This window comes from Entelurus aequoreus, linkage group LG27 (assembly GCF_033978785.1).
Source record: "Entelurus aequoreus isolate RoL-2023_Sb linkage group LG27, RoL_Eaeq_v1.1, whole genome shotgun sequence".
NCBI lineage: Eukaryota > Metazoa > Chordata > Actinopteri > Syngnathiformes > Syngnathidae > Entelurus > Entelurus aequoreus.
Genome location: NC_084757.1, coordinates 39687368 through 39702879, shown reverse-complemented (window position 1 = coordinate 39702879; position 15512 = coordinate 39687368). Strand labels below are relative to the sequence as shown.

General features: G+C 41.6%; 1 protein-coding gene across 5 annotated transcripts in view; it reads left to right on the top strand.

The window, feature by feature from the left end:
- Positions 1-1851: 1851 nt before the first annotated feature.
- The window catches only part of LOC133644617 (ecotropic viral integration site 5 protein homolog), a 69002-nt gene continuing 55341 nt past the window's right edge, over positions 1852-15512 (top strand). For 2 of the 5 annotated variants that reach the window (XM_062039270.1, XM_062039265.1), the window contains exons 1-2: positions 1853-2064; positions 15171-15364. In XM_062039270.1, coding sequence (XP_061895254.1) covers positions 15240-15364 — 125 coding nt within the window. In that variant the 5' untranslated portion in view covers positions 1853-2064; positions 15171-15239. Of the gene's footprint in view, positions 2065-2825; positions 2901-3252; positions 3271-15170; positions 15365-15512 lie in introns of those variants that run through there. The other 3 variants (XM_062039266.1, XM_062039268.1, XM_062039267.1) reach the window with 3 other exon arrangements.

Here is a 15512-nt window from a genome sequence, read left to right as displayed (position 1 = left end):
TAGTGTGAGAGTCCAGTCCATAGTGGATCTAACATAGTAGTGAGAGTCCAGTCCATAGTGGATCTAACATAATAGTGAGAGTCCAGTCCATAGTGGATCTAACATAATAGTGAGAGTCCAGTCCATAGTGGATCTAACATAATAGTGTGAGAGTCCAGTCCATAGTGGATCTAACATAATAGTGAGAGTCCAGTCCATAGTGGATCTAACATAATAGTGTGAGAGTCCAGTCCATAGTGGATCTAACATAATAGTGAGAGTCCAGTCCATAGTGGATCTAACATAATAGTGTGAGAGTCCAGTCCATAGTGGATCTAACATAATAGTGTGAGAGTCCAGTCCATAGTGGATCTAACATAGTAGTGAGAGTCCAGTCCATAGTGGATCTAACATAATAGTGAGAGTCCAGTCCATAGTGGATCTAACATAGTTGTGAGAGTCCAGTCCATAGTGGATCTAACATAATAGTGAGAGTCCAGTCCATAGTGGATCTAACATAATAGTGAGAGTCCAGTCCATAGTGGATCTAACATAATAGTGAGAGTCCAGTCCATAGTGGGGCCAGCAGGAGATCATCTTGAGTGGAGACAGGTCAGCAGCACAGAGACGTCACCAACTGATGCACAGATGAGTGGTCCACCCTGGGTTCCCGACTTTGAACAGCTAGCGCGTCATCTATGGTCACCTATTAACCTGTCCATGCAGGATAATGTAATCCGGCAAAATGCAGCTCAAAAGCTAGCATGCTAACAGTTCCAATGCATCAAAAAAAAAAAATATTTGACCCTGAGGCATATGTGTCCAAACTAGCTAAACAGCTAGCATGCTAACAGTTCCCATGCATCAGGTAAGAAAAAGATATTTGACACTAAGATGTATAACACAAATATTTGACTCTAAGATGTATAACACAAATATTTGACTCTAAGATGTATAACTGCGACATGTGCTATAAAACTTGTAGGCTAACAGTTTGCATGCGTCAAGTAAGAAAAAATAATAGTCTTTGAGGCAACAATTAGCTAACAGTTTGATGTGTAAATGTATATATATCATTTAAAAGGTAACAGTTTGATGTGTAAATATATATATATCATTTAAAAGGTAACAGTTTGATGTGTTAATGTATATATATCATTTAAAAGGTAACAGTTTGATGTGTAAATATATATATATCATTTAAAAGGTAACAGTTTGATGTGTAAATATATATATATCATTTAAAAGGTAACAGTTTGATGTGTTAATGTATATATATCATTTAAAAGATAACAGTTTGATGTGTAAATGTATATATATCATTTAAAAGGTAACAGTTTGATGTGTAAATGTATATATATAATTTAAAAGGTAACAGTTTGATGTGTAAATGTATATATGTCATTTAAAAGGTAACAGTTTGATGTGTAAATGTATATATATCATTTAAAAGGTAACAGTTTGATGTGTAAATGTATATATGTCATTTAAAAGGTAACAGTTTGATGTGTAAATGTATATATATCATTTAAAAGGTAACAGTTTGATGTGTAAATGTATATATATCATTTAAAAGGTAACAGTTTGATGTGTAAATGTATATGTATCATTTAAAAGGTAACAGTTTGATGTCTAAATGTATATATATCATTTAAAAGGTAACTGTTTGATGTCTAAATGTATATATATCATTTAAAAGGAAACAGTTTGATGTCTAAATGTATATATATATATATATATATATATATATATAATTTTAAAAGCTAGTGTCACGTGGTGCAGTGTAGTTACTCCTCGTGGCCGCGCGGTGGCGGCAGTGTGGAGGTGGCAGGCCAAGTGGCGCATGCGCGGTGCCATGTAAACACCCGGTAGGCCCCTGCCTGAGACATTGGCGTCCACGTATTAGACGGCGCCATGGCAGCCAGCCCGCGCAACCAGACACCCAGGTGGCTTCGCTCCGGACACTAACGCCGATAAAAGTGTCAGAAAATCGTCTCCCACGCAAGAATGCGGGCGACGGACTGACGCATGGGAAGCGGCAGCCAGGCAAGGAAGTTTGGCGCGGCTTCTTAAAACCTCTTCAAGGTAAATGTTGACCGTCTCTTCCCCCTGGGGTCCGTCTAATTCCTGGCAAGACCTACACCTCCAAAGTTCTTCATGACTTGATTGGGAGTAAAGATGACATATAAGTTATCATTTGGGAGTAAAGATGACATATACGTTATCATTTGGGAGTAAAGATGACATATACGTTATCATTTGGGAGTAAAGATGACATATACGTTATCATTTGGGAGTAAACATGACATATAAGTTATCATTTGGGAGTAAAGATGACATATAAGTTATCATTTGGGAGTAAAGATGACATATACGTTATCATTTGGGAGTAAATATGACATATAAGTTATCATTTGGGAGTAAAGATGACATATAAGTTATCATTTGGGAGTAAAGATGACATATACGTTATCATTTGGGAGTAAATATGACATATAAGTTATCATTTGGGAGTAAAGATGACATATAAGTTATCATTTGGGAGTAAAGATGACATATAAGTTATCATTTGGGAGTAAATATGACATATAAGTTATCATTTGGGAGTAAAGATGACATATAAGTTATCATTTGGGAGTAAAGATGACATATACGTTATCATTTGGGAGTAAAGATGACATATAAGTTATCATTTGGGAGTAAAGATGACAAATCAGTTAGCACGTCGCGATAGCATCTCTCGTGTGGGATGTTCCATATAATTAGAAGCATTTATTCAGGAAACTACTAGTGAACATTTCTGTTGTTGCTGCATGAGGATCTCATTTCATCTCATCTCATTTCAGCCACAACACTCAGCAGGCAGCCTTACAAGGAGCTTTGCAGTACCTGCTCATGAGAAAGATGAGGAACATGATAATGTAAGCTTGTAGTGAGAAAGATGAGGAACATGATAATGTAAGCTTGTAGTGAGAAAGATGAGGAACATGATAATGTAAGCTTGTAGTGAGAAAGATGAGGAACATGATAATGTAAGCTTGTAGTGAGAAAGATGAGGAACATGATAATGTAAGCTTGTAGTGAGAAAGATGAGGAACATGACAATGTAAGCTTGTAGTGAGAAAGATGAGGAACATGATAATGTAAGCTTGTAGTGAGAAAGATGAGGAACATGATAATGTAAGCTTGTAGTGAGAAAGATGAGGAACATGACAATGTAAGCTTGTAGTGAGAAAGATGAGGAACATGATAATGTAAGCTTGTAGTGAGAAAGATGAGGAACATGATAATGTAAGCTTGTAGTGAGAAAGATGAGGAACATGACAATGTGAGCTTGTTGTGAGAAACATGACAGTGATAATGTAAGCTTGTAGTGAGAAAGATGAGTATATATATATATATATATATATATATATATATATATATATATATATATATATATATATATATATATATATATATTGTAAGTATATATATATATATATATATATATATATATATATATATATATACTTACAATATATATATATACTTACAATATATATATATATATGTATGTATGTATATATATACTTACAATATATATATATACTTACAATATATATATATATATATATATGTATGTACCGGTATGTGTATATATATATATATACATATATATATATATATATATATATATATATATATATATATATATATATATATATATATATATATATATATATATATATATATATATATATATATAGGGGCGGCGTGGCGAAGTTGGTAGAGTGGCTGTGCCAGCAATCGGAGTGTTGCTGGTTACTGGGGTTCAATTCCCACCTTCTACCATCCTAGTCACGTCCGTTGTGTCCTTGGGCAAGACACTTCACCCTTGCTCCTGATGGCTGCTGGTTAGCACCTTGCATGGCAGCTCCCGCCATCAGTGTGTGAATGTGTGTGTGAATGTGTGTGTGAATGTGTGTGTGAATGTGGAAATAGTGTCAAAGCGCTTTGAGTACCTTGAAGGTAGAAAAGCGCTATGCAAGTATAACCCATTTATCATTTATATATATGTGTATAAATATATATATATAATGTGTGGGTATATATATAATGTGTGGGTACATACAGTATATACTGTGTGTGTGTGTGTGTGTACATGTGTATGTATAAAAAGTATATATATATATATATATATATATATTAGGGCTCAACCAACAACTAATTTGATAATCGATTAATCCGTCGATTATTACTTTGATTAATCGATTAATAATCGGATAAAAGAGACAAACTACATTTATATCCTTTCCAGTATTTTATTGGGAAAAAAACAGTATACTGGCACCATACTTATTTTGATTATTGTTTCTCAGCTGTTTGTAAATGTTGCAGTTTCTAAATAAAGGTCTGTAAAAAAAAAGAAGTAGCCTCTGCGCATGTACATAGCATAGATCCAATGAATCCATGACTAAATTAATCGTCAACTATTTTTATAATCGATTTAATCGATTAGTTGTTGCAGCCCTAATATATATGTATGTATGTGTGTGTGTGTATATAATGTGTAGCACAATTATAATGTTTTATATAGTTGCTTCTTTTTACAAGAGATCCAAATTGGATTTTACAAAATAAAAACAACTAAACAGAAAATGTAAGTATTGTAGATCATTTTGGCATATTTACTGTGATACTTCTGCTCATAAGTTGATCAATACTAATCAAATAAAGTTATTCAATATGGAGTTCCCTGTGGGAGGCAAAAGGTCTGTGTTGAATAAAATACTAGTGTAAACAAAAATGTAGCAAATCATTGCATGCAAATACATCAACTCCAACATTGGAGTTTAAGTACCAACTTAAACCTTCCGTCTTCAGTCAAATATTTGTGTCAATAAAAATGTAGCAATTAGATCATCAGTCCAGAGAAGGTGTGTCCACTGTTTTAGAGTCCAGTGGTGATGTCCTTTACACCACTGCATCCCACGCTTTGCATTGGACTTGTGATGTATGGCTTGGATGCAGCTGCTCGGCCATGGAAACCCATTCCATGAAGCTCTCTGCGTACTGTACGTGGGCTAGTTGGAAGGTCACATAAAGTTTGACCCCTCTCTGTCAGTTTACGTGGCCTACCTCTTGGTGGCTGAGTTGCTGTTGTTCCCAAACTCTTCACTTTTATTATGATAAAGCCAACAGTTGACTTTGGAATATTTAGGAGCGAGGACATTTCAGGACTGGATTTGTTGCACAGGTGGCATCCTGTGACAGTTCCATGCTGGAAATCACTGAGAGCGGCCCATTCTTTCACAAATGTTTGTAGAAACAGTCTCCATGCCTAAGTGCTGGATTTGATACACCTGTGATTAGTGATTCTCATCATTTGGACGGCTGGACACCATACTTTTGGCAATATAGTGTACGTATGTGTTCTTGTCTCACATACGGATTGTGAATAACATTTCCCCTTTAAGTGTTGTAGAAATGTAACATTTTCCAACTTTGTAGAAAATGCAAGTTACCCTTCAATCCTGTCTGAGTCCCGGGACCTACTTAATAGAATTCAGTAGGTGGAAGTCAAAATCATTGTTTTTCTTAATAAAATAGATCTTTTTTCAACATTAAAACATGAGCTGATTATGAAAACTACTGTTCCAGTTCTTATATCTTGTTTTATTATCGCACTTCTGTGCCTCAATTTCAGTTGCAAGTCCCAGACATTAGACGGCAGTAGTGTATAGTTGCAAGTCCCAGACATTAGACGGCAGTAGTGTATAGTTGCAAGTCCCAGACATTAGACGGCAGTAGTGTATAGTTGCAAGTCCCAGACATTAGACGGCAGTAGTGTATAGTTGCAAGTCCCAGACATTAGACGGCAGTAGTGTATAGTTGCAAGTCCCAGACATTAGACGGCAGTACTGTATAGTTGCAAGTCCCAGACATTAGACGGCAGTAGTGTATAGTTGCAAGTCCCAGACATTATACGGCAGTAGTGTATAGTTGCAAGTCCCAGACATTAGACGGCAGTAGTGTATAGTTGCAAGTCCCAGACATTAGACGGCAGTAGTGTATAGTTGCAAGTCCCAGACATTAGACGGCAGTAGTGTATAGTTGCAAGTCCCAGACATTAGACGGCAGTAGTGTATAGTTGCAAGTCCCAGACATGAGACGGCAGTAGTGTATAGTTGCAAGTCCCAGACATTGGACGGCAGTAGTGTATAGTTGCAAGTCCCAGACATTAGACGGCAGTAGTGTATAGTTGCAAGTCCCAGACATTAGACGGCAGTAGTGTATAGTTGCAAGTCCCAGACATTGGACGGCAGTAGTGTATAGTTGCAAGTCCCAGACATTAGACGGCAGTAGTGTATAGTTGCAAGTCCCAGACATTAGACGGCAGTAGTGTATAGTTGCAAGTCCCAGACATTAGACGGCAGTAGTGTATAGTTGCAAGTCCCAGACATTAGACGGCAGTAGTGTATAGTTGCAAGTCCCAGACATTAGACGGCAGTAGTGTATAGTTGCAAGTCCCAGACATTAGACGGCAGTAGTGTATAGTTGCAAGTCCCAGACATTGGACGGCAGTAGTGTATAGTTGCAAGTCCCAGACATTGGACGGCAGTAGTGTATAGTTGCAAGTCCCAGACATTAGACGGCAGTAGTGTATAGTTGCAAGTCCCAGACATTAGACGGCAGTAGTGTATAGTTGCAAGTCCCAGACATTAGACGGCAGTACTGTATAGTTGCAAGTCCCAGACATTAGACGGCAGTAGTGTATAGTTGCAAGTCCCAGACATTATACGGCAGTAGTGTATAGTTGCAAGTCCCAGACATTAGACGGCAGTAGTGTATAGTTGCAAGTCCCAGACATTAGACGGCAGTAGTGTATAGTTGCAAGTCCCAGACATTAGACGGCAGTAGTGTATAGTTGCAAGTCCCAGACATTAGACGGCAGTAGTGTATAGTTGCAAGTCCCAGACATTAGACGGCAGTAGTGTATAGTTGCAAGTCCCAGACATGAGACGGCAGTAGTGTATAGTTGCAAGTCCCAGACATTAGACGGCAGTAGTGTATAGTTGCAAGTCCCAGACATTAGACGGCAGTAGTGTATAGTTGCAAGTCCCAGACATTAGACGGCAGTAGTGTATAGTTGCAAGTCCCAGACATTAGACGGCAGTAGTGTATAGTTGCAAGTCCCAGACATTAGACGGCAGTAGTGTATAGTTGCAAGTCCCAGACATTAGACGGCAGTAGTGTATAGTTGCAAGTCCCAGACATTAGACGGCAGTACTGTATAGTTGCAAGTCCCAGACATTAGACGGCAGTAGTGTATAGTTGCAAGTCCCAGACATTAGACGGCAGTAGTGTATAGTTGCAAGTCCCAGACATTAGACGGCAGTAGTGTATAGTTGCAAGTCCCAGACATTGGACGGCAGTAGTGTATAGTTGCAAGTCCCAGACATTGGACGGCAGTAGTGTATAGTTGCAAGTCCCAGACATTGGACGGCAGTAGTGTATAGTTGCAAGTCCCAGACATTGGACGGCAGTAGTGTATAGTTGCAAGTCCCAGACATTAGACGGCAGTAGTGTATAGTTGCAAGTCCCAGACATTAGACGGCAGTAGTGTATAGTTGCAAGTCCCAGACATTAGACGGCAGTAGTGTATAGTTGCAAGTCCCAGACATTAGACGGCAGTAGTGTATAGTTGCAAGTCCCAGACATTAGACGGCAGTAGTGTATAGTTGCAAGTCCCAGACATTAGACGGCAGTAGTGTATAGTTGCAAGTCCCAGACATTAGACGGCAGTACTGTATAGTTGCAAGTCCCAGACATTAGACGGCAGTAGTGTATAGTTGCAAGTCCCAGACATTATACGGCAGTAGTGTATAGTTGCAAGTCCCAGACATTAGACGGCAGTAGTGTATAGTTGCAAGTCCCAGACATTAGACGGCAGTAGTGTATAGTTGCAAGTCCCAGACATTAGACGGCAGTAGTGTATAGTTGCAAGTCCCAGACATTAGACGGCAGTAGTGTATAGTTGCAAGTCCCAGACATTAGACGGCAGTAGTGTATAGTTGCAAGTCCCAGACATTAGACGGCAGTAGTGTATAGTTGCAAGTCCCAGACATTAGACGGCAGTACTGTATAGTTGCAAGTCCCAGACATTAGACGGCAGTAGTGTATAGTTGCAAGTCCCAGACATTATACGGCAGTAGTGTATAGTTGCAAGTCCCAGACATTATACGGCAGTAGTGTATAGTTGCAAGTCCCAGACATTAGACGGCAGTAGTGTATAGTTGCAAGTCCCAGACATTAGACGGCAGTAGTGTATAGTTGCAAGTCCCAGACATTAGACGGCAGTAGTGTATAGTTGCAAGTCCCAGACATTAGACGGCAGTAGTGTATAGTTGCAAGTCCCAGACATTAGACGGCAGTAGTGTATAGTTGCAAGTCCCAGACATTGGACGGCAGTAGTGTATAGTTGCAAGTCCCAGACATTAGACGGCAGTAGTGTATAGTTGCAAGTCCCAGACATTGGACGGCAGTAGTGTATAGTTGCAAGTCCCAGACATTAGACGGCAGTAGTGTATAGTTGCAAGTCCCAGACATTAGACGGCAGTAGTGTATAGTTGCAAGTCCCAGACATTAGACGGCAGTAGTGTATAGTTGCAAGTCCCAGACATTAGACGGCAGTAGTGTATAGTTGCAAGTCCCAGACATTAGACGGCAGTAGTGTATAGTTGCAAGTCCCAGACATTAGACGGCAGTAGTGTATAGTTGCAAGTCCCAGACATTAGACGGCAGTAGTGTATAGTTGCAAGTCCCAGACATTAGACGGCAGTAGTGTATAGTTGCAAGTCCCAGACATTGGACGGCAGTAGTGTATAGTTGCAAGTCCCAGACATTGGACGGCAGTAGTGTATAGTTGCAAGTCCCAGACATTGGACGGCAGTAGTGTATAGTTGCAAGTCCCAGACATTAGACGGCAGTAGTGTATAGTTGCAAGTCCCAGACATTAGACGGCAGTAGTGTATAGTTGCAAGTCCCAGACATTAGACGGCAGTAGTGTATAGTTGCAAGTCCCAGACATTAGACGGCAGTAGTGTATAGTTGCAAGTCCCAGACATTAGACGGCAGTAGTGTATAGTTGCAAGTCCCAGACATTAGACGGCAGTAGTGTATAGTTGCAAGTCCCAGACATTGGACGGCAGTAGTGTATAGTTGCAAGTCCCAGACATTAGACGGCAGTAGTGTATAGTTGCAAGTCCCAGACATTAGACGGCAGTAGTGTATAGTTGCAAGTCCCAGACATTAGACGGCAGTAGTGTATAGTTGCAAGTCCCAGACATTAGACGGCAGTAGTGTATAGTTGCAAGTCCCAGACATTAGACGGCAGTAGTGTATAGTTGCAAGTCCCAGACATTAGACGGCAGTAGTGTATAGTTGCAAGTCCCAGACATTAGACGGCAGTAGTGTATAGTTGCAAGTCCCAGACATTAGACGGCAGTAGTGTATAGTTGCAAGTCCCAGACATTAGACGGCAGTAGTGTATAGTTGCAAGTCCCAGACATTGGACGGCAGTAGTGTATAGTTGCAAGTCCCAGACATTGGACGGCAGTAGTGTATAGTTGCAAGTCCCAGACATTAGACGGCAGTAGTGTATAGTTGCAAGTCCCAGACATTAGACGGCAGTAGTGTATAGTTGCAAGTCCCAGACATTAGACGGCAGTAGTGTATAGTTGCAAGTCCCAGACATTAGACGGCAGTAGTGTATAGTTGCAAGTCCCAGACATTAGACGGCAGTAGTGTATAGTTGCAAGTCCCAGACATTAGACGGCAGTAGTGTATAGTTGCAAGTCCCAGACATTGGACGGCAGTAGTGTATAGTTGCAAGTCCCAGACATTAGACGGCAGTAGTGTATAGTTGCAAGTCCCAGACATTAGACGGCAGTAGTGTATAGTTGCAAGTCCCAGACATTAGACGGCAGTAGTGTATAGTTGCAAGTCCCAGACATTAGACGGCAGTAGTGTATAGTTGCAAGTCCCAGACATTAGACGGCAGTAGTGTATAGTTGCAAGTCCCAGACATTAGACGGCAGTAGTGTATAGTTGCAAGTCCCAGACATTAGACGGCAGTAGTGTATAGTTGCAAGTCCCAGACATTGGACGGCAGTAGTGTATAGTTGCAAGTCCCAGACATTAGACGGCAGTAGTGTATAGTTGCAAGTCCCAGACATTAGACGGCAGTAGTGTATAGTTGCAAGTCCCAGACATTAGACGGCAGTAGTGTATAGTTGCAAGTCCCAGACATTAGACGGCAGTAGTGTATAGTTGCAAGTCCCAGACATTAGACGGCAGTAGTGTATAGTTGCAAGTCCCAGACATTAGACGGCAGTAGTGTATAGTTGCAAGTCCCAGACATTGGACGGCAGTAGTGTATAGTTGCAAGTCCCAGACATTGGACGGCAGTAGTGTATAGTTGCAAGTCCCAGACATTAGACGGCAGTAGTGTATAGTTGCAAGTCCCAGACATTAGACGGCAGTAGTGTATAGTTGCAAGTCCCAGACATTAGACGGCAGTAGTGTATAGTTGCAAGTCCCAGACATTAGACGGCAGTAGTGTATAGTTGCAAGTCCCAGACATTAGACGGCAGTAGTGTATAGTTGCAAGTCCCAGACATTAGACGGCAGTAGTGTATAGTTGCAAGTCCCAGACATTAGACGGCAGTAGTGTATAGTTGCAAGTCCCAGACATTAGACGGCAGTAGTGTATAGTTGCAAGTCCCAGACATTAGACGGCAGTAGTGTATAGTTGCAAGTCCCAGACATTAGACGGCAGTAGTGTATAGTTGCAAGTCCCAGACATTAGACGGCAGTAGTGTATAGTTGCAAGTCCCAGACATTGGACGGCAGTAGTGTATAGTTGCAAGTCCCAGACATTGGACGGCAGTAGTGTATAGTTGCAAGTCCCAGACATTGGACGGCAGTAGTGTATAGTTGCAAGTCCCAGACATTAGACGGCAGTAGTGTATAGTTGCAAGTCCCAGACATTAGACGGCAGTAGTGTATAGTTGCAAGTCCCAGACATTAGACGGCAGTAGTGTATAGTTGCAAGTCCCAGACATTAGACGGCAGTAGTGTATAGTTGCAAGTCCCAGACATTAGACGGCAGTAGTGTATAGTTGCAAGTCCCAGACATTAGACGGCAGTAGTGTATAGTTGCAAGTCCCAGACATTGGACGGCAGTAGTGTATAGTTGCAAGTCCCAGACATTAGACGGCAGTAGTGTATAGTTGCAAGTCCCAGACATTAGACGGCAGTAGTGTATAGTTGCAAGTCCCAGACATTAGACGGCAGTAGTGTATAGTTGCAAGTCCCAGACATTAGACGGCAGTAGTGTATAGTTGCAAGTCCCAGACATTAGACGGCAGTAGTGTATAGTTGCAAGTCCCAGACATTAGACGGCAGTAGTGTATAGTTGCAAGTCCCAGACATTAGACGGCAGTAGTGTATAGTTGCAAGTCCCAGACATTAGACGGCAGTAGTGTATAGTTGCAAGTCCCAGACATTAGACGGCAGTAGTGTATAGTTGCAAGTCCCAGACATTGGACGGCAGTAGTGTATAGTTGCAAGTCCCAGACATTGGACGGCAGTAGTGTATAGTTGCAAGTCCCAGACATTAGACGGCAGTAGTGTATAGTTGCAAGTCCCAGACATTAGACGGCAGTAGTGTATAGTTGCAAGTCCCAGACATTAGACGGCAGTAGTGTATAGTTGCAAGTCCCAGACATTAGACGGCAGTAGTGTATAGTTGCAAGTCCCAGACATTAGACGGCAGTAGTGTATAGTTGCAAGTCCCAGACATTGGACGGCAGTAGTGTATAGTTGCAAGTCCCAGACATTGGACGGCAGTAGTGTATAGTTGCAAGTCCCAGACATTAGACGGCAGTAGTGTATAGTTGCAAGTCCCAGACATTAGACGGCAGTAGTGTATAGTTGCAAGTCCCAGACATTAGACGGCAGTAGTGTATAGTTGCAAGTCCCAGACATTAGACGGCAGTAGTGTATAGTTGCAAGTCCCAGACATTAGACGGCAGTAGTGTATAGTTGCAAGTCCCAGACATTAGACGGCAGTAGTGTATAGTTGCAAGTCCCAGACATTGGACGGCAGTAGTGTATAGTTGCAAGTCCCAGACATTGGACGGCAGTAGTGTATAGTTGCAAGTCCCAGACATTAGACGGCAGTAGTGTATAGTTGCAAGTCCCAGACATTAGACGGCAGTAGTGTATAGTTGCAAGTCCCAGACATTAGACGGCAGTAGTGTATAGTTGCAAGTCCCAGACATTGGACGGCAGTAGTGTATAGTTGCAAGTCCCAGACATTAGACGGCAGTAGTGTATAGTTGCAAGTCCCAGACATTGGACGGCAGTAGTGTATAGTTGCAAGTCCCAGACATTGGACGGCAGTAGTGTATAGTTGCAAGTCCCAGACATTAGACGGCAGTAGTGTATAGTTGCAAGTCCCAGACATTAGACGGCAGTAGTGTATAGTTGCAAGTCCCAGACATTAGACGGCAGTAGTGTATAGTTGCAAGTCCCAGACATTAGACGGCAGTAGTGTATAGTTGCAAGTCCCAGACATTAGACGGCAGTAGTGTATAGTTGCAAGTCCCAGACATTAGACGGCAGTAGTGTATAGTTGCAAGTCCCAGACATTAGACGGCAGTAGTGTATAGTTGCAAGTCCCAGACATTAGACGGCAGTAGTGTATAGTTGCAAGTCCCAGACATTAGACGGCAGTAGTGTATAGTTGCAAGTCCCAGACATTAGACGGCAGTAGTGTATAGTTGCAAGTCCCAGACATTAGACGGCAGTAGTGTATAGTTGCAAGTCCCAGACATTAGACGGCAGTAGTGTATAGTTGCAAGTCCCAGACATTAGACGGCAGTAGTGTATAGTTGCAAGTCCCAGACATTAGACGGCAGTAGTGTATAGTTGCAAGTCCCAGACATTAGACGGCAGTAGTGTATAGTTGCAAGTCCAAAGTGAGGCACCGTAACATGGCACCTTGGATTGTATGTGAATCAGTGACCAGGGATTGGGTCGGTACCAAAAAAGTACCTGATTCAGTGCCCATCTTGAATATTGTGTAGAACATTTGGCCCAAAACTACTGGGACATGACTTTTGAGCAGGACTGAGGGAAACAGAGAAGATGCAACCTTGTGATTATGGACTAAACTGCTGGCCACATGGATAGAAGGTAGCACACATTCCTTCTTACTAATATGCAGCCAGTCCAAAGGCTTTCAGTAACCTCTGCTAAACATTTGAAGCAAACCTTTCTGGCTCATCAAACATTCACGCTGCGTCCCTAGTCATTGTCCCAAGTCATTGTCAAGTCAAGTCATTGCCAAGTCAAGTCATTGTCCCAAGTCATTGCCAAGTCAAGTCATTGTCAAGTCAAGTCATTGTCAAGTCAAGTCATTGTCAAGTGAAGTCATTGTCCCAAGTCATTGTCAAGTCAAGTCATTGTCAAGTCAAGTCATTGTCAAGTGAAGTCATTGTCAAGTGAAGTCATTGTCAAGTCAAGTCATTGTCAAGTCAAGTCATTGTCAAGTGAAGTCATTGCCAAGTCAAGTCATTGTCAAGTGAAGTCATTGTCAAGTGAAGTCATTGTCCCAAGTCATTGTCAAGTCAAGTCATTGTCAAGTCAAGTCATTGTCAAGTCAAGTCATTGTCAAGTGAAGTCATTGTCAAGTCAAGTCATTGTCCCAAGTCATTGTCAAGTGAAGTCATTGTCAAGTGAAGTCATTGTCAAGTGAAGTCATTGTCAAGTGAAGTCATTGTCAAGTGAAGTCATTGTCAAGTCAAGTCATTGTCCCAAGTCATTGTCAAGTCAAGTCATTGTCAAGTGAAGTCATTGTCAAGTCAAGTCATTGTCAAGTGAAGTCATTGTCAAGTCAAGTCATTGTCCCAAGTCATTGTCAAGTGAAGTCATTGTCAAGTGAAGTCATTGTCAAGTGAAGTCATTGTCAAGTGAAGTCATTGTCAAGTGAAGTCATTGTCAAGTGAAGTCATTGTCAAGTGAAGTCATTGTCAAGTGAAGTCATTGTCAAGTGAAGTCATTGTCAAGTGAAGTCATTGTCAAGTGAAGTCATTGCCAAGTCAAGTCATTGTCAAGTGAAGTCATTGTCAAGTGAAGTCATTGTCAAGTGAAGTCATTGTCAAGTGAAGTCATTGCCAAGTCAAGTCATTGCCAAGTCAAGTCATTGTCAAGTGAAGTCATTGTCAAGTGAAGTCATTGTCAAGTGAAGTCATTGTCAAGTGAAGTCATTGTCAAGTGAAGTCATTGTCAAGTGAAGTCATTGTCAAGTGAAGTCATTGTCAAGTGAAGTCATTGTCCCAAGTCATTGTCAAGTGAAGTCATTGTCAAGTGAAGTCATTGTCAAGTGAAGTCATTGTCAAGTGAAGTCATTGTCAAGTGAAGTCATTGTCAAGTGAAGTCATTGCCAAGTCAAGTCATTGTCAAGTGAAGTCATTGTCAAGTGAAGTCATTGTCAAGTGAAGTCATTGTCAAGTGAAGTCATTGCCAAGTCAAGTCATTGTCAAGTGAAGTCATTGTCAAGTGAAGTCATTGTCAAGTGAAGTCATTGTCAAGTGAAGTCATTGCCAAGTCAAGTCATTGTCAAGTGAAGTCATTGTCAAGTCAAGTCATTGTCAAGTGAAGTCATTGTCAAGTCAAGTCATTGTCAAGTGAAGTCATTGTCAAGTGAAGTCATTGCCAAGTCAAGTCATTGTCCCAAGTCATTGTCAAGTCAAGTCATTGTCAAGTCAAGTCATTGTCCCAAGTCATTGTCAAGTGAAGTCGTTGTCAAGTGAAGTCATTGTCAAGTGAAGTCAAGTCAAGTCATTGTCAAGTCAAGTCATTGTCAAGTGAAGTCATTGTCCCAAGTCTCTCATCAAGCATGCACGCCGCGTCCCAAGTCCTCCGGGAGCCCACAAAGCCCCCGGGATTTATGGGGAAGCCTCAGGAGAAGGAATGACTGCTGGTGGGCGGGGCCCACTTCAAGGGAAGAAATGTGCACTTTGACCCCGTCTGCCAGTCCCATTAGCATATGTCCTCTGCCAAGGTTGACAGGTGACGTGGGGAAGCAGGTACTTTGCCATGGAAACGCTGACTGCTCTTCATGTTCTCTGGCCCCGCAGGTGGCGACAGACAAGGTTGCAGGTAAGCTGAGTTCAACTCTCTCATGGGTGAAGAACTCGGTGTCTCAGATGGCTAGCCAGGTGGCCACGCCCACCACCTTGCCGACCTCCACGTCTCTGTCCTCGCCGTCCTCGCCGCCGCTGCTCAGCCCGGATGACGAGCAGCTGCTCGCCAAGCTGGAGGAGCAGAACAGGTAGATGAATGATTAGTACTCATTTAGCTGCAACATCATATCTAGTCTCAAAACTGTTGTAAAGTTGATTTACTGAAAGTAATCAGATACTATCTGCACTCCTGTTACTGTCATACTTTACATTCATTTTCAGCTACACTACATATTT